General features: G+C 45.8%; 1 protein-coding gene across 1 annotated transcript in view; it reads right to left on the bottom strand.

Moving 5' to 3' along the window:
- SRCAP (Snf2 related CREBBP activator protein) overlaps nucleotides 1-18,678 on the bottom strand; it is a gene marked incomplete at its 5' end in the record, with an annotated part of 948,600 nt that overhangs the window by 255,253 nt on the left and 674,669 nt on the right. The window contains one exon of the mRNA XM_030210811.1: nucleotides 11,435-11,637. Within this exon, the coding sequence (XP_030066671.1) occupies nucleotides 11,435-11,637 (203 nt within the window). The remainder of the gene's footprint in view (nucleotides 1-11,434; nucleotides 11,638-18,678) is intronic.

Here is an 18,678-nt window from a genome sequence, read left to right as displayed (position 1 = left end):
GTGCTCATAAGTGTTTATTTTCTGTCTCCATCAACTGGCAAGAGGGCATAACCTATGCATCTGGAACAGTCTCGTGGACAGTGTTGTGCTAGTTACTCTTCAAAAGTAACTAATAACACTTACTAATTACTTTTCAACTTAAAGTAGTTACAGTAATTATATTACTCATTGATTACTGATTACAGTATTAATCCGCAAACGAACCTTTTCCGTAGATGGGAGGGTGGTAGAACGAGAGGACATGATATGAGAGTGAAGGGGGACAGACTCAAGAAAAATGTCAGGAAGTATTTTTTCACGGAGAGAGTGCTAGATACTTGGAATGCCCTCCCGCGGGAGGTGGTGGAGATGAAAATGGTAGCGGAATTCAAGCGTGCGTGGGATAAACATAAAGGAATCCTGTGCAGAAGGAATGGATCCTCAGAAGCTTAGCCGAGATTGGGAGGCGGGGCTGGTGTTTGGGTGGTGGGGCTACTTCTGGGCAAGACTTCTACGGTCTGTGTCCTGAAAATGGGGCTAGTTCTGGGCAAGACTTCTACGGTCTGTGTCCTGAAAATGGCAGATACAAATCAAGGTAAGGTATACACAAGAAGTAGCACATATGAGTTTATCTTGTTGGGCAGACTAGATGGACCGTGCAGGTCTTTTTCTGCCGTCATCTACTATGTTACCTGCTTAGAGTAGCTAATTGCTTTTCCTTTACCGATACCACATCCAAGAATACTTATGGTAAAAGCCTTATGGTATGAGAAGAGGTAAAATATCCATCTTATACACAACCCCAATGTGAATATTGCATAATCTCTTAATGCTTATTTCAAGGAGGTTTGACCAACTCATGCCAACCACATCCTCTGTCATGTTATGTTGTGCAAGTTACTCTTCAAAAGTAATTAATTAGTTACTAGGATAGTGAATAAGTAATTAACTACTATACTGCAAGAAAGTAGTTAACTACAGTAACTAATTATTAGTAATTCAATATTGCACAACACTGCTTGTGGATGATAAGGAACTAGACTTCATCCAGCAGACCTTCTTGTCAACTGATCCAGAATGATTTATATTCATTACTTCATTGAGCCTGAATAAATTTACAGTACTGCCTTTTGTTGTGTCAAATGACCTGGGTATGTTCAGTACCTAGTAAACTGGTTATTAGTAGGACTCCATGAACTCTCGATCAGACACAGCATGAACATCTCTCACCAATTTAGCTGTGGTATCAGAATTAATCTGGGAGGTAGACCTGACTAGCAAATCCAGCAAGTACCAGGAAGAATAGCTGAGGTCTAGTAGTTAGGACAAAGTGGGGGGAGGTGGTCAGCTAAAGCCTGAACCAGCTGAAGAGGTGGTGGTGCAAAACTGGCCTTTTCTTTCAAACAAACATGGTTTGTTTAAGAGATAGCAGAGCAGTATTAAATGTTTGTGCCTTGTAACAAACCGTATACTGATACGACGAAAAGAAGGATATCATACACTGTTTTCTGGTCAGTCACCAGGATGCAAAATATTTTAAGCTCAAAGAATATGTTGGCTATCCTCTTTCCATCCTTACTCCCCCTCCCCTCCAGGAGTACAGTATCTCGTAAACTCCCTATGGCAAAATTTAGTATCTAATAAGATTATTAAAATGGGTTTGAACTCATTTTGCAGCTACTTGTCTTTGCCTCATGCAGTACTGCATAAAAGTTGGCCAAAAATACTTCTACACCACTCAGTATTTTGTAGACCTCACAATATCCCCCGTCCCCAGCTGTTTCCTTTCCAAGCTGAAGAGCCCTAACCTCTTAAGTCTTTTCTCATATGAGAGGAGTTTCATCCTCCTAATCCAGTGGTTCCCAAACCAGTCTGGTTCCTCCACTGCATGCAGATTTCTCTCATAAATATTCATTGTGGATATACTGAAAACCTGACTGGCTGGGGTGCCTCCAGGAGCAGGTTTGGGAACCACTGTCAAATCATTTTGGTCACCCTTCATTGAGCCTTTTCTAATTCTGCTATATCTTTTTAAAGATACGGCAACCAGAACTGTACATAGTACTCGAGATGTGTTCACACCATTCAGCCTTTCTGTTATAGCTCTGTCCTCCCTGAGTGCCCTTTTTATTCCTTGATCTAACGGTCCCACGGATTCCTTCACAGGCTTTCTGCTTCTGATAATACCTGAAAAAGTTATTACGATGTGTTTTTGCCTCCAAGGCAAGTTCTCTTCAGATTCTCTTTTGGCCTTCTTTATCAATACTTTGAATCTAACTTGCCAATGCTTATGCTTCTTGTTTTTTTCATTCAGATCTTTTTTCCATATTCTGAAAGATGCTCTTTTGGCTCTAACAGCCTCTTTCATGTCTCCCTTTAACCATGCTGGCTATCATTTACTCTTCTTCCCACCTTTTATTAATGCATAGAATACATTCGGTATTGGCTTCCAAAATAGTATTTTTAAACAACATCCATGTCACATTTAAATTCCCATTTTATTTACTAGATGTTCAGAACCACAAGGCTGTTTACCATCTATGATCCAATAAGACTCCTGATGTAAGGCACATTAGCTGAAAATTGGTGCCATGTCAAATCCATTTATGGAATAAACTTGTGTTGATACATTATCATCATCCACGTGTCTTCTTCTGGAAGTGTCCTGTTGAAAACACTATTCCGCCCTTTCAGCATCCTTTCTTCGTAGTGTTCACGTTCCTCCGCTTTGTGGTAGACTTTCAAGTGATTTAAAGTTCTAACCATTGCAGCTGAGCCTTTCAGCTATTTTTGAAACACTTTCCTCATTTTATCAAAGTTACCCTTTTGAAAATTAAATGCTGGTACAGTAGATTTCCTTAGTGACTGCTCTCCAGTTATTAAGTCAAATTTGATCATGTTATGATCACTGTTTCCCAGTGAACCCACCACCACTAAATCTCGTACTATGCTCTGCATTCCACTAAGGACTAGATCTAAAATAGCTTCCCCTTTTGTTGGCTCCTGGATCAGTTGCTGCAAGCAGTCATTTATTACATCTAGGAATTTTGCCTCCCTAGCGCTCCCTAATGTGACATTTAGCCAGTCAATACTGGGGCAATTGAAATCATCCATTATCAAACTGTTGCTTTAGACTTAGTCCTGCCCACCCTACCCCTCTACCCACCCACCCCTAGAGTGACATGTCTTATAAAACCTCCCTATCAACCCAATCATTACTTTTACCTCACCCAAGTACACCAATTTCTATTCTTCTATCACCTTCTCCCACTACTCCAACCAGAGTTACACCTGATCACACTGACTACCCTTCAACATCTTCGGTCCTTCTGTGACTGTTCTCTTGTGCTTGACTGCTTAAATACTTTAAATTTAAATGCTTTACTTTTTGTCTATTAGATTGTAAGCTCTTTGAGCAGGGACTGTCTTTCTTCTGTGTTTGTACAGCGCTGCGTACACTTTGTAGCGCTCTAGAAATGTTAAATAGTAGTAGTAGTTGCAAAATTTGCTAGTTTTTTTTCTAATTTCTGTTAACATATCTTCATCTGTCTGATCATTGTGGCCTGGTGGACGGTAGTATTACCCTATGAATATATTCTTTCCCTTCACATATGGAATTTCTATCCATAAGGATTCCACGTTGCTGTCTTTCATGCAGAATTTTTATTTTGTTTGACTCAATTCTCTCTAACATACAGCGCAACCCTCTTCTAATTTGATCTACCCTGTCATTGCATTATAATTCATACCCTGGTAACAGTGTCCAATTGATTGCCCTCCTTCCACCAGGACTCTGAGATACCTAGTATATCTCTTCATTAAGTGCTATATATTCTAACTCTTATCTTATTGTTTAGGCTTCTAGCATTTGTATACAGATACTTAAAAGTGTGTTTTTTCCTTGCATCTACAAGCTGCTTACAAGTTGACAGGGATAATTTGAAACCTTGGCTCTGTTCTATCCTTAAAACCCTCTGGGTTTTCTTCCACCTTTGTTGAAACCTCTCTATTGGGATTCCCTAAATGTCCTGTTATAATAGTATCCTTCAAAGATACCTCACTCTGAACCATGCGCTCCTTAGCAACTGTCAGCTCCCTCCCCCCCCACTTTCTAATTTAGAAGCTACTCTTTTTTAATGTTAGTGCCAGTAGCCTGGTTCTATCTCGGTTAAGGTGGAGTCCATTCTTTCAGAACAGGCTCCACCTTTTCCAGAATGTTGTCCAGTTCAATCCCTCCTTCCTGCAGCATCGTCTAATCCATGCATTGAGACTGTGATATATCTGCAGTACCTCTGAGTCGACTCTTTGCTGTATGATTATTTCTTGTTTCCTGTGTATTTTTCCTGTGTTCTAAGAGTTCCTGTCTTGTTCCTGTGTTTGATTCCAATCCTGTCCTGGTTCACCTTGCACCTGTGTGTGCTCTTCTTTTTCCCTTGTTTTATTTTTGCTTCTAGTGCTGTTTAACTTGCTTGCTATACTAAAGGTTAAGCACTATTAACCTTGCCTTTGAGACTCTGTGGACTCTTGCGCTTTGTGCTTATCTCTAAAGAAGGCCCCATATCCAGATTGCTTACATCCCAGCCAGAGTCCTGCTCACATAAGTAATTAGTGGCAGAACAGAGGACAGAACCTAGGAGTCCCAAAATTCTAGGGGCATTTAACAAGAAAGCAAAGATACTTACCTGTTGCAGGTATTCTCCGAGGACAGCAGGCTGATTGTTCACATGTGGGTCGACGTCTGTGTCGGCCCAGGAAACAGCAATTTTTTTAAAGCAAAAAATATGTTTACATAAAAAGTTTTGCCAGAGTCTTCTGGCGAACGAATCGCGCGCACTGTGTATGCACGGACAATTTCTTGCCCGTCGTGCAAGCGTGTCCCTTCAGTTAAATCAAAAAATAAACAAATAACTCCAAAGGGGAAGTGAGCGGGTTTGTGAGAACACTCAGCCTGCTGTCCTCGGAGAACACCTGCTACAGGTAAGTATCTTCGCTTTCTCCAAGAACAAGCAGGCTGCTTGTTCTCACATGTGGGGTATCCCTACCAACCAGGCTCACTCAAAACAATGAACATTAGTCAATTGGGCTTCGCAATGGCGAGGACTAACATAGATTGAACTGAAACTATAAGCAACTAACTGAGTGTGCAGCCTGGAACAGAACAAAAATGGGTCTAGGGGGGTGGAGTTGGATTCTAAACCCCAAACAGATTCTGCAGCACTGACTGCCCAAACCGACTGTCGCGTCGGGTATCCTGCTGAAGGCAGTAGTGAGATGTGAATGTGTGGACTAATGACCACATTGCAGCCTTGCAAAACTCTTCAATGGAGGCAGACTTTTAAGTGAGCCACTGACGCAGCCATGGCTCTAACATTATGAGCCGTGATATGGCCATTCAGAGTCAGCCCAGCTTGGGCATAAGTGAAGGAAATGCAATCTGCCAGCAAATTGGAGATTGTTTCTTTCGATCCCAACAGGAGGGGAGTCGCGATCGGAAAATGCACAAACAAGTGGGCGGACTGTCTGAAGGGCTTTGTCCGCTCCACGTAAAAGGCCAATGCTCTCTTGCAGTCCAAGGTGTGCAAATTGCTTTCGCCAGGGTGGGCATGAGGACGGGGAAAAAATGTTGGCAAGACAATTGAATGGTTTAGATGGAACTCCAACACCACCTTTGGCAGGAACTTAGGGTGCATGCGGAGGACTACTCTGATGTGATGAAACTTGGTATAAGGTGCATCCACTACTAAGGCCTGAAGATCACTGACCCTACGAGCTGAAGTAACAGCCACCAAGAAAATGACCTTCTAGGTCAAGTACTTCAGATGGCAGGAATTCAGTGGCTCAAAAGGAGCTTTCATCAGCTGGGTGAGAATGACGTTGAGATCCCCATGACACTAGTGGAGGTTTGACCGGGGGCTTTGGCAAAAGCAAACCTCTCATGAAGCGAACAACTAAAGGCTGTCCAGAGATAGGCTTACCCTCTACACGGCAATGATAAGCACTAATCACACTAAGGTGAACCCTTACGGAGTTGGTCTTGAGACCAGACTCTGATAAATGTAGAAGGTATTCAAGCAGGGTCTGTGTAGAGCAAGAAAGAGGATCAAGAGCCTTGCTGTCACACCAGACGGCAAACCTCCTCCATTTGAAAGAGTAGCACCTCTTCGTGAAATCTTTCCTGGAAGCAAGCAAGACTCGGGAGACACCCTCTGAGAGACCCACGGAGGCGAATTTAAAGCTCTCAACATCTAGGCTGTGAGAGCTAGAGACTGGAGGTTGGGATGTAGAAGCGACCCTCGTTCTGGGTAATGAGGGTTGGAAAACACTCCAATTTCCACAGTTCCTTGGAGGACAACTCCAGAAGAGGGAACCAAATCTGACGCAGCCAGAAGGGTGCAATCAGAATCAAGGTTCCGCAGTCTTGCTTGAGTTTCAGCAAAGTCTTCCCTATTAGAGGTTTGGGAGGATAAGCATACAGAAGGCCTGATCCCCAAGGCAGGAGAAAGGCATCTGCCGCTAGTCTGTCGTGGGCCTGAAGCCTGGAACAGAACTGAGGGACCTTGTAATTGATCTGAGTGGCAAAAAGATCCACCGAGGGGGTGCCCCACACTCGGAAGATCTTGTGGGCAACGCTCATGTTCAACGACCACTCGTGAGGTTGCATTACCCTGCTCAACCTGTCGGCCAGACTGTTGTTTTAGCCTGCCAGATAAATGGCTTGAAGAAACATGCCACGATGGTGTGCCCAAAGGCACATCTGGACGGCTTCCTGACACAGAGGGCGAGATTCGGTGCTCCCCTGCTTGTTGGTGTAATACATGGCAACCTGGTTGTCTGTCTGAATCAGAATGATGTGGTTGGACAGCCAATCTCTGAAAGCCTTTAGAGTGTTCCAGATCACTCGCAATTCCAGGAGATTGATCTGAAGACCTTTTTCTTGAAAGGATCAGGCTCTTTGAGTGTGAAGCCCATCTACATGAGCTCCCCACCCCAGGAGGGATGCATACATCGTCAGCACTTTTTGTGGCTGGGGAATTTGGAATGGACGTCCCAAGGTCAAACTGGACCGGATCATCCACCACTGAAGAGAATTCTGAAAGTCGGTGGACAGCTGGATCACATCCTCTAGATTCCCTGCAGCTTGATACCACTGGGAAGCTAAGGTCCATTGAGCTTATCTGATATGTAGACGTGCCATGGGGGTTACATGAACTGTGGAGGCCATGTGCCCCAGAAGTCTCAACATCTGCCGAGCCGTGATCTGTTGAGATGCTCAAACTATGCACACCAGGGACAGGAGGTTATCTGCGATTCGCTCGGGAAGATAAGCTTGAGCTGTCTTTGTGTTCAACAGAGCGCCAATGAATTCCAACTTTTGAACTGGGATGAGATGGGACTTGGAGTAATTGATCACAAACCCCAGTAGCTCTAGTACCTGAATGGTCATTCGCATTGACTGTAGAGTGCCTGCCTCCGAGGTGCTCTTTAGCAGCCTAAGGGAACACATGCACTCCCAGTCTGTGTACATAAGTACATAAGTAATACCATACTGGGAAAAGACCAAAGGCCCATCAAGCCCAGCATCCTGTCCCCGACAGCGGCCAATCCAGGTCAAGGGCACCTGGCAAGCTTCCCAAACATACAAACATTCTATACAAGTTATTCCCGAAATTGTGGATTTTTCCCAAGTCCATTTAGTAGTGGTCTATGGGCTTGTCCTTTTGGAAACTGTCCAAACCCTTTTTAAACTCTGCCTTCACCACGTTCTCCGGCAACGAATTCCAGAGTTTAATTACGCGTTGGGTGAAGAAAATTTTTCTCCGATTTGTTTTAAATGTACTACACTGCAGCTTCATCACTTGCTCCCTAGTCCTAGTATTTTTGGAAAGCATGAACAGACGCTTCACAACTACCTGTTCCGCTCCACTCATTATTTTATATACCTCTATCATATCTCCCCCTCAGCCATCTCTTCTCCAAGCTGAAAAGCCCTAGCCTTCTTAGTCTTTCTTCACAGGGAAGTTGTCCCATCCCCGCTATCATTTTCGTCGCCCTTCGCTGCACCTTTTCCAATCCCACTATATCTTTCTTGAGTACCGCTAGGCACTTTGTAAACACTCTGGGTGCAGACGCCAGACCAAAGGGCAGTACACAGTACTGAAAGTGCTGTGTTCCTACCTGAAATCGAAGATACCTCCTTTGAGCTGGAAGTATCGAGATGTGTGTAAGCATCCTTTAAGTCCAGAGAGCATAGCCAATCATTCTCTTGTATCATGGAAAGAAAGGTGCCCAGGGAAACCATCCTGAACTTTCCTCGGACTAGGAATTTGTTCAGGGACCTTAGGTCTAGGATGGGACGCATCCCCCCTGTTTTCTTTTGCACAAGGAAGTACCTGGAATAGAATCCCAGCCCTTCTTCCCCTGGTGGAATTGGTTCAACCGCTTGGGCCTTTAGAAGGGCGTAGAGTTCCTCTGCAAGTATCTGTGTGCTTGGAGCTGTAAGAATGAGCTCCCGGTGGGCAATTCGGAGATTTGGATTCCAGATTAAGGGTGTATCCTAACCAGACTATTTGAAGGATCCCACCGGTCGGAGGTTATGAGAGGCCACCTTTGGTGAAAAAATATCAACTTCCCCCCCCCCCCCCGACTGGCAAGTAGTCTGGTACGGACACTTTTACTGAGGCTATGCTCAACTGGAGCCAGTCAAAAGCCCTTCCCCTGCTTTTGCTGGAGAGCAGCATGGGCCTTGGACGCACGCTGTTGACGCGAATGAGTGCACTGGGGCTGAGCCTGGGCCGGCTGCCGAGAAGCAGGAGTGTACCTACGTCTAGGATAAGAATAGAGAGAACTCCTCTTCCCCCAAAAAAACCTCCTAGATGAGGAAGTAGTAGCAGAAGACGCCCAGCAGGAGAAAGTATCCATAGCATCATTATGCTTCTTGATCTGATCAACAAGATCCTCTAGTTTTTCACCAAAAAGATTGTGCCCCTGGCAAAGAACATCCGCCATTCGCTGCTGGACCGAATGATCCAGGTCAGAGACACGCAGCCATGAGAGTCTGCGCATCACTATACTTTGAGCAGCAATTCTGGATGCTACATCAAAAGTGTCGAATGTAGCCCTGGCCAGGAATTTTCGACATGCCTTCTGCTGCCTGACCACCTGGCGAAAAGGCTCGGCTTGCTCCAGAGGGAGTGCATCAACCAAACTAAACAGTTGCCTCACCGAGTTCCGCAAGTGTACATTCGTGAACAGCTGGTATGATTGAATTTTGGCGGCGAGCATAGCGGCCTGATACGTCTTCCTCCCAAAAGAATCAAGTCCTAGCTTCTCTGCCTGGGGGCACCAAAGTATAGTCTCTAGTACTCCTGGCTCTCTTGAGGGCAGAGTCCACCACCATAGAATTGTGGGGTAACTAAGACCTCATCAATCCAGGTTCACCGTGAATCCGACACTGGGATTCAGTCTTCTTCGGGATCATAAGGCCAGACAGAGGGGCCGACCAGTTCCACATAAGGACTTTCTTCAGTACCTTAAGCAGAGGAACTGTTACAGCCTCTTTAGGTGGAGAAGAATAGTCCAGGACTTCGAGTATCTCAGCCCTGGGCTCATCCTCAACCTCCACAGGGAAGGGAATAGCAGTAGCCATCTCCCAGACAAAAGATGAAAAGGATAGACTCTCCGGTGGAGAGAGTCTCCTCTCTGGTGGAGGGAAAGGATCAGAGGGAATCCCATAGGACTCATCAGAAGAGAAGTACCTGGGATCTTCCTCTGACTCCCACGAACGCTCCTGTTCAGCATCGGATAAGGTACTCCGAGACTGAGCCTGACTCAACGCCAAGGAACGATGTCCTCGATGACGATGTTGAGAGGCCGACTCCTGCTCGGACTGCGGCGAAGCTTCCTCCACCAACGTTGAAGGGGAGTCGACCTGGGTGGCAGCCGATGCCATAGGCAGCACCGGGGCTGGAGACCTCACTGCAGGAGAAAGGCCAGACACCGCTGCAGCAGATGGTGCAGAAGGCGCAAGCACCCCTGACACCAAAGCTGACTGACGTAGCAGTCCCTCCAGAAGTTCTGGAAACAAGGCCTGGATGTGCTCATCGAGATCCGCCATCGAAGAAGGCTGTGGGACTGGTGGAGCAGGTGGTGTGAGAATCCGTTGAGGCTCAGGAGCAGGTACCGGGCTGCTAGAAGTCCGATGCATCGGCACCTCCTGTATAGAGGAGGAGTGGTCCTCTCGGCGCCGATGCTTCTCAGGTGCTGAATCCTTCAACGTCCCGGAGCTCCCGGCAGCGTGTGTCGAAGGAGAACTATGATGGTGCATCTTCGCCTTCGCTCGACGCCCGTCATCGAGACTCCTCGGTACCAATGAGGAAGACGTGGAATCCTCATGTCTCCTCGGGCCCGGGTCCGATGAAGGTCGGTCCCGGGGGGCCTGCGTAACAGGAGGCCTCGAGGCAGGTGGAGACCCACTCGATGCCTCACTGCTCCCAGTGTGAGATGGTCTCTCAGCAGTCATTACCTTAGCTCCCGACGTCGATGCTCCTCTCAATGTCGATGCGGCCGACCTCGGTTCCGATGTTGATATCGAGGGACCGGACCCAGCCCCAAAAGCTTTTCTTGTTGGGCTTCTCGAGACGCTTGGGTCTGTTTCTTCATACGAAGACACAGACTACAAGTGGCTGGGCTATGGTCAGGCCCAAAGCACTGGGTACACCAGGCGTGGGTATCGGTACCTGAGATGGTCCGGTTGCATCAAGTACAACGTTTGATGCCGCTGGGTGTCTTTGATGACATGGAAGGAAAAATGGCTTCGGTGAAATCAAAAGATGCGATTGTGCCTACTAAAAGAAAAAGGGCACAAAAAGGAAGGAAGAACTGGCCGCGTCGAAAAGAAAGTAAACTTAAAAAGGGGGCTAAACTAAAAGTTAGGTACGGGAGTTTTTTTTTTTTTTTTTTTTTTAAAGAGAAGATAACAGAAAAGAAAAATAAAATTAAAGTCATTAGATTCTTTTCCTGGGCCTTACAAGAAGCACAGAAAAAAAACCCTGTCACCTCGTCTGCGGACAAGAAAAAACTGAAGGGACACGCTCGCGCGATGGGCGGGAAGTCAGCGCGATTCACGCGCCAGAAGAGACTCTGGCAAAACGTATGTATATTTTTTTGCTTTAAAAAATTGCCGTTTCCTGGGCTGACGCAGACGTCGACCCACATGTGAGAACAAGCACCCTCAGAGAAAACAAAGAATCATGTAGCAAAGTGATCCTCAAATTTGTTTCACCTGTAGGAAAAAAAAAGCAAAAAAAAAAAAAAAAAAAAAAAAAAAGAGTCCCCTCCCCCTACCAAAACTTACTACTTGCAGAAAAATACAGATGGTCAAAAAAGCATAACAAACAAATAATAATGACGTGGAAGCTTGGAAGGGTATGCCCTTGACACCTGTTGCAAACCTTACCACAGTCATATTGGATGAGGCGCAGATCTGGAAATTGGGTACGCATGTTGCAGATGATGCGATGCAAACAGCTAGCATAGGGGGAGAGCTCCCGTTGGAGGGTATCTTGGAAGACAGCTTTTTGAAGCAGAAGTGATGGTGGTGGATGAGAGGTATGGAGGCTGATGGCTGGTGCCTCCACAGGAGGCATGACGAAGATAAATCTGCAGGAAAGAGAAAAACGGAGAACAGATGATCCTATAAATGTATTTTATTTATTTTATGACACTTATATCCCAAATGTAAGCATCAAAGAGTAAAATTAGAAATCGTCAATTCTTGTTCTAATAATTTACATACAAGTCTGGAAAATAGGGTTGTATATTTAGTCACCTATGCACACCAACTTCTCTTGCTCTATATGAATAATGTTACTTATTCAGGGCTCTGCCTCCTCTTTAGACACAATTTGTCTACTTCCATACTAGAAAGCATCATAAGAAAATAAGAACTACCATACTTTGTCCATCAAATCAGTGGCGTAGCCAGACCTTACTTTTTGGGTGGGCCCAGAGCTAATACGGGTGGGCACTATGTATATAGGTATGAGTAGCGTTTCTTGGGATACTACAAAATAATGCCTTAGAATGCACTTAATGATGGATTTCTAAGTAGTCTGCCCAACAGCTGCCCTGCATGAATATAAACCATGTACATACTTAATGGAAAAAACGCTATTTGTAAATATAGTTACATTACAGACATAAGTCTACTATAATGTCAAACATCTTAACGCACATGACAGGATCCTGTATTATAATTACAGCAATGACATATAACAATGTATTCAAATTCTGGAGGCACCTCAATAATAGCCCCAGTTCGCATTCCATTGGAAAAGCCAGACAAGTCAGACACATAGATCCCCACACAAACCACATGCCAGCAGAATTTCTCACCTACTCAAGTCACATGCAGAACACAGACCAACCCTCATCAATTACAAAATGACCAAAAACTAGAAATTGACCTGTAACTTAGCATCAGCACTTCCCTTCCCTACCTTACCCCCCCCCCCCCCCCACCATCCATCCCCATAGCCTGGTATCAGCCTTTCCCTTCCCCACCATCCATCCCATAGCTAGGCATCAGGTCCTCCTTGTAGCCCAGCATCAATCCTGTCCTACCTCTTACCCATCCCTCCCATGGTCTGGCATCTTCTTACCCCACCTTGCTTTATATTTTATTTTTTTTTTTAATATCCTGGGCATATAGAGCCCACCATCACCCAGATAGGTGGGAAAATGTGGGATACAAGTGCAATAAATAAATAAATAAGCAAAAAATTATTAGTTTCCCAGCTATGTATGAATACAGCCTGCATCCTACAGCAAAATTCAATTTTCAATACAATTTTCAGAGATTGAAGCAATGTAACCCTACAATATTGAGGCTACTTCTCAGCATACATTTTAGGGGGATACGTCTGATAGAAACCCTTTTATCCTTAACTGTTAATGTCCCCTTACCTGTAAAACTCCAGATCACGTTAATGCTTCAGTTCTCCTGAGCTGCGAAGTTTTCATGGCTAAGCATCCTCGTGCAGGGAACAGAGGCTCGATCCCCCTTGCATCATGCTTTCTCTGATTTCCTCCAAACCCTGGCCTGCCCGACTCTGCCTTGCTTCATGTCCGTGGGAGATGTATTTAGAAACCAGGGGGGTAAAGCTTTACCCACATTCACATTTCCCATCTCTGCAGGTGTCCGTTGGAGCCCCGCTTATATTCCAGAAGCTTGAACAGACTGAGGTGCAGGGCACGTGGTGAAAGAATCGCAGTCCGTGAGCACTGCGGCGCCATCGTGCAAGCAAGGGACGCAAGTGAGACATAGCTGAATCTGGACAGGGAATAAGTGCCGAGTAGGAGCACCGGCAAGCAGCGCTGCGATGGTCTACACTTCTGCTTCAGGAACCGGCCCGCATTTAAAAAAAAATGTAAACAGGAGGAAGAGGACCGAGAACTGCTGGCTACCTGGGCGGGCCTGAGCCGAAATTGGGTGGCAGGCCCACCCGTAGCTACACCAATGGTAGATACAGCTCTTACAAAGCTCAAAAAGATCTAAAAGATCTTTCTAAGATGTGCACTGGTCCTGAACTGCTGCTGTCTCACAGATTTCTCAAGATATGAGAGCTCATGAGTCAACATCCAGTGATGGCAGGAAGGTATATGTGTCTGATTTAACCTGAGGTCTATGAAGACCCCATTATAGGTAACCAACTTTACTTTCTCTGCCATCAACATAACATAAGAACATAACATAAAAGTTGACATACCGGGTCAGACCAATGGTCCACCTAGCCCAGTGTCCTATTTTCCAAACACTGGCCAAGCTAGGTCACAAGTACCTGGCAGAAACCCAAATTGTGCCAACACTCCATATTACAAATCCCAGGGCAAGCAGTTGCTTCCCATGTCTTTTGCAATAGCAGACTATGGACGTTTCCTCCAGGAATTTGTCCAAAACCTTTTTTAAACCCAGGTGCACTAACCGCTGTTACCATCTCCTCCGGCAAAGAGTTCCAGAGCTTAAGTATTCGTTGAGCAAAAAAAATTTCCTCCTATTTGTTTTAAAAGTATTTCGATGTAACTTCCTCAAGTGCCCCCTAGTCTTTGTACTTTTGGAACGAGTAAAAAATCGATTTAGTTCTACTTGTTCTACACCACTTAGGATTTTGTAGACCTCCATCATATCTCCCCTCATCTGTCTCTTTCCCAAGCTGAAGAGCCCTAGTCTCTTTAGCCTTTCCTCATAAGAGAGAAGTTCCATCCCCTTTATCATTTTATTCGCTCTTCTTTGAACCTTTTTTAATTCCGCTATATCTTTTTTGAGATATGGTGACCAGAACTGAACGCAATACTCAAGGTGCAGATGCACCATGGAGCAATACAAAGGCATTATAGTATTTTCGGTCTTATTCATCATCCCTTTCCTAATAATTCCTAGCATCCCGTTTGCTTTTTGGCTGCTGCCAAACACTTAGCAGTAGATTTCATCATATTATCTACAATGATACCCAGATCTTTTTCTGGAGTGTAGACCCCCCAAGGTGGACCCTAGCATCAGGTAACTGTGATTCAAATTATTCTTTCCAATGTGCATCACCTTGCATTTGTCCACATTAAATTTCATCTGCCATTTGGTCGCCCTAAGGTCTTCCTGCAATATTTCACAGTCCGCACGTGTTTTAACAACCTTGAATAGTTTTGTATCATCTCCAAATTTAATCACCTCACTTGTCGTTCCGATTTCCATATCATTTATAAATATGTTAAATGGTACCGGTCCCAGTACAGATCCCTGGGGCATTTCACTTTTCACTCTCCCTCCATTGAGAGAAATGACCATTTAACCCTACCCTCTATTTACTGTCCAATAAGCAATTCCTAATCCACACCAGAACCTGTGACGCTGATTCTGTCCCATTAAACCATATTTGTCTATGTTTTCTATAATTTTATTCTTTATAATAATTTCCACTATTTTGCCCGGTACCGACATCAGGCTTACTGGTCTATAATTTCCCAGATCACCCCTAGAAACCTTTTTAAAAATCAGCATCACAATGGCCACCCTCCAATCTTCAGGTACTACGGACAATTTTAACGACAGGTTACATATTACTAACAGCAGATCAGCAATTTCATGCTTGAGTTCTTTGAGTACCCTTGGATTTACTACTCTTTAATTTGTCAATTTGGCTCAGTACATCTTCCAGGTTCACTGATATTTCTTTCAATTTCTCCGCATCATCGCCCTTCAAAAACCATTTCCGGTACAGGCAGATCTCTTACATCTTCTTCCATAAAGACAGAAGCAAAGAATTCATTCAGTTTCTCCACTATGGACTTTTCCTCCCTGAACGCCCCTTTTGCTCCTTCATGATCTAAAGGTCCCACGGATTCCCTCGCAGGCTTTCTGAAAACGTTGTTACTGTGAGTTTTAGCCTCTGTGGCAAGTTTCTCTTCATATACTCTTTTAGCCTTCTGTATTAATGCTTTGCATCTGACTTGCCAGTGCTTATGTTGCTTCTTATTTTCTTCGTTTGAGTCCTTTTTCCATTTTTTGAAGGACAATCTTTTGGCTGTAATGGCATCTTTTACTTCACCTTTTAACCACGCTGGCTGACTTTTTCTCTTCTTTCCACCTTTGCAAATACATGGACTGCATCTGGACTGTGCTTCCAAGATGGTATGATCACGCCTGACTGATGACCTAACCATTGCAGCTGGTAATGTCTTTTTAACCATTTTCCTCATTTTATTAGTCGTCCTTTCGAAAATTAAATGAAGCTACAGTAGATTACTTTTGCGGGTTCATCCCAGATAGTAGATCAAACTTAATCATGTTATGATCACTGTTTTCCAGGGGACCCAACACTGCCACCTCTTGCACTATGCCTCGCACGCCACCAAGGACCAGATCCAAAATGGCTCCCCCTCTCGTTGGTTCCTGGGCCAGCTGCTCCAAGAAGCAGTCGTTTATTACATCTAGAAGTTGTATCTCCTTGGCACTCCCTGATGTAACATTTATTCAGTCAATGTAACATTTATCCAGGCAACAAACTGCCCTTCACCCACGATCTCTTCATCTCTCGTTCCCTCCAACTGCTCGCCCTAACCGAAACCTGGCTCTCCCCTGACGACTCTGCCTCAGTCGCGGCCCTTTGTCATGGAGGTTATCTCTTCTCCCACACTCCCCGCCCAGATGGCCGTGGCGGAGGCGTCAGGTTACTTCTCTCGCCCTCCTGTAGCTTCCAACCCCTCCTCCTACCGCAATCTCACTGCTTCTCGTCCTTTGAAGCTCACTCCATCCGGCTATTCTACCCACTACCACTCAGAGTTGCAGTCATCTACCGCCCCCCTGATAAGCCCCTCTCTTCATTCCTTACTGACTTTGACGCTTGGCTCACCGTTTTTCTTGATCCCGCATCTCCATCCCTCATTCTTGGCGATTTTAACATCCACGTTGACAACCCATCCAACTCGTACGCTTCTAAATTCCTTACTCTGATATCCGCCTTTAACCTCCAACTATGCTCTACCTCCCCTACTCACCGTGATGGCCATTGTCTCGACCTCGTTCTCTTCTCTTCCTGCTCACCTTCCAATTTCTGCACCTCAGTCCTTCCTATCTCAGATCATCACCTAATCACCCTCACACTTCATCACCCTCCCCCTCAACCTCGCCCAACTATAACCAGTGCCTTCAGGAATCTCCAAGCTGTCGACCCCCCTACCCTATCCTCTCACATCTCCACTCTCTTCCCTTCCATCTCGTCTTCTGAATCTGTCGACACGGCTGTCTCTACCTACAATAAAATTCTCTCCACTGCTCTGGATACCCTAGCACCATCTGTCTCTCGACCCCACTAAGCGCATTAATCCTCAGCCCTGGTTAACCCCTTGCATCCGTTACCTCCGCTCCTGCACCCGATCTGCTGAACGACTCTGGAGAAAATCTCGCACCCTGTCAGACTTCACCCATTACAAATCCATGCTATCCTCCTTCCAGTCCTCCCTATTCCTTGTCAAACAGGAATATTATTCTCAATTAACCAATTCTCTTGGCTCCAACCCTCATCACCTCTTCGCCACCCTCAACTCCCTACTTAAAGTACCCTCTGCTCCCACCCCCCCCCCTCACTCTCTCCTCAAACACTAGCTGACTACTTCCGCGATAAAGTACAGAAGATAAACCTTGAATTCACTTCCAAGCCTTCTCCTCCCTGTGGCTTCTTAACCCACTCCCTCAACCAACCTAACCTGGCCTCCTTCTCCTCTTTCCCTCAGATCACCGAAGAGGAAACTGCTCGCCTTCTTTCTTCCTCTAAGTGCACCACCTGTTCCTCTGATCCCATTCCCACCAACCTACCTACCAACATCTCTCCTACAGTTAACCCCTCAATCTGTCACATCCTCAACCTCTCTCTCTCCACTGCTACGTTCCCTGACACCTTCAAGCACGCTGTAATCACACCACTTCTCAAAAAAGCATCGCTTGACCCCACCTGTCCCTCCAACTACCGCCCCATCTCTCTTCTACCCTTCCTCTCCAAATTACTTGAACGTGCTGTCCACAGCCACTGCCTTGAATTCTTCTCCTCTCAGGCCGTCCTCGACCCGCTTCAATCCGGCTTTCGTCCACTACACTCAACAGAAACAGCACTCTCTAAAGTCTGCAATGACCTGTTCCTTGCCAAATCCAAAGGTCACTATTCCATACTCATCCTCCTCGACCTATCTGCCGCCTTTGACACCGTCAATCATAAGTTACTTCTTGACACACTGTCCTCATTTGGATTCTAGGGTTCCGTCCTTTCCTGGTTCTCCTCGTATCTTTCCCATCGCACCTTCAGAGTATTTTCTAATGGCTCTTCTTCCACCCCCATCCCGCTCTCTGTTGGGGTCCCTCAAGGACCTGTCCTTGGACCGCTTCTTTTCTCGATATACACCTCTTCCCTGGGCTCCTTGATCTCATCACATGGATTCCAGCTCCATCTCTATGCTGATGACACCCAGCTTTACCTCTCCACTCCCGACATCACAGTTGAAACCCAGGCCAAAGTTTCGGCCTGCCTCTCCGACATCGCTGCCTGGATGTCCAACCGGCATCTGAAACTGAACATGGCTACGACTGAACTCCTTGTCTTCCCACCCAAACCCTCTTCTCCTCTTCCCCCACTCTCCGTCTCTGTTGACTATGCCCTCATCCTCCCCGTCTCTTCAGCCCGCAATCTCGGAGTCATTTTCGACTCCTCCCTCTCCTTCTCTGCCCATATCCAGCAGACAGCTAAGACCTGTCGCTTCTTCCTCTATAATATTAGCAAAATTCGCCCATTCCTTTCTGAACAGACCACCCGAACTCTCGTCCACTCACTCGTTACCTCTCGTCTTGACTATTGCAACCTTCTCCTCGCTGGCCTCCCGCTTAGCCACCTATCCCCCCTTCAATCTGTCCAAAACTCCGCCGCACGTCTTATCTACAGCGTGAACCGATACTCTCATATCACCCCTCTCCTCAAGTCGCTTTACTGGCTCCCGATCCACTACCGTATACAATTCAAGCTTCTCCTATTGACCTTCAAGTGCACTCAATCTGCAGCCCCCCATTACCTCTCTACCCTCCTCTCCCCATATGTTCCCACCCGTAACCTCCGCTCTCAGGACAAATCACTCCTATCTGTACCCTTCTCCACCACCGCTAAC

Source organism: Microcaecilia unicolor, chromosome 7 (genome assembly GCF_901765095.1).
Source record: "Microcaecilia unicolor chromosome 7, aMicUni1.1, whole genome shotgun sequence".
NCBI classification, from domain to species: Eukaryota; Metazoa; Chordata; class Amphibia; order Gymnophiona; family Siphonopidae; genus Microcaecilia; species Microcaecilia unicolor.
The sequence above is the reverse complement of the archived record's forward strand: the minus strand, read 5'-3'. Positions and strand labels throughout refer to the sequence as shown.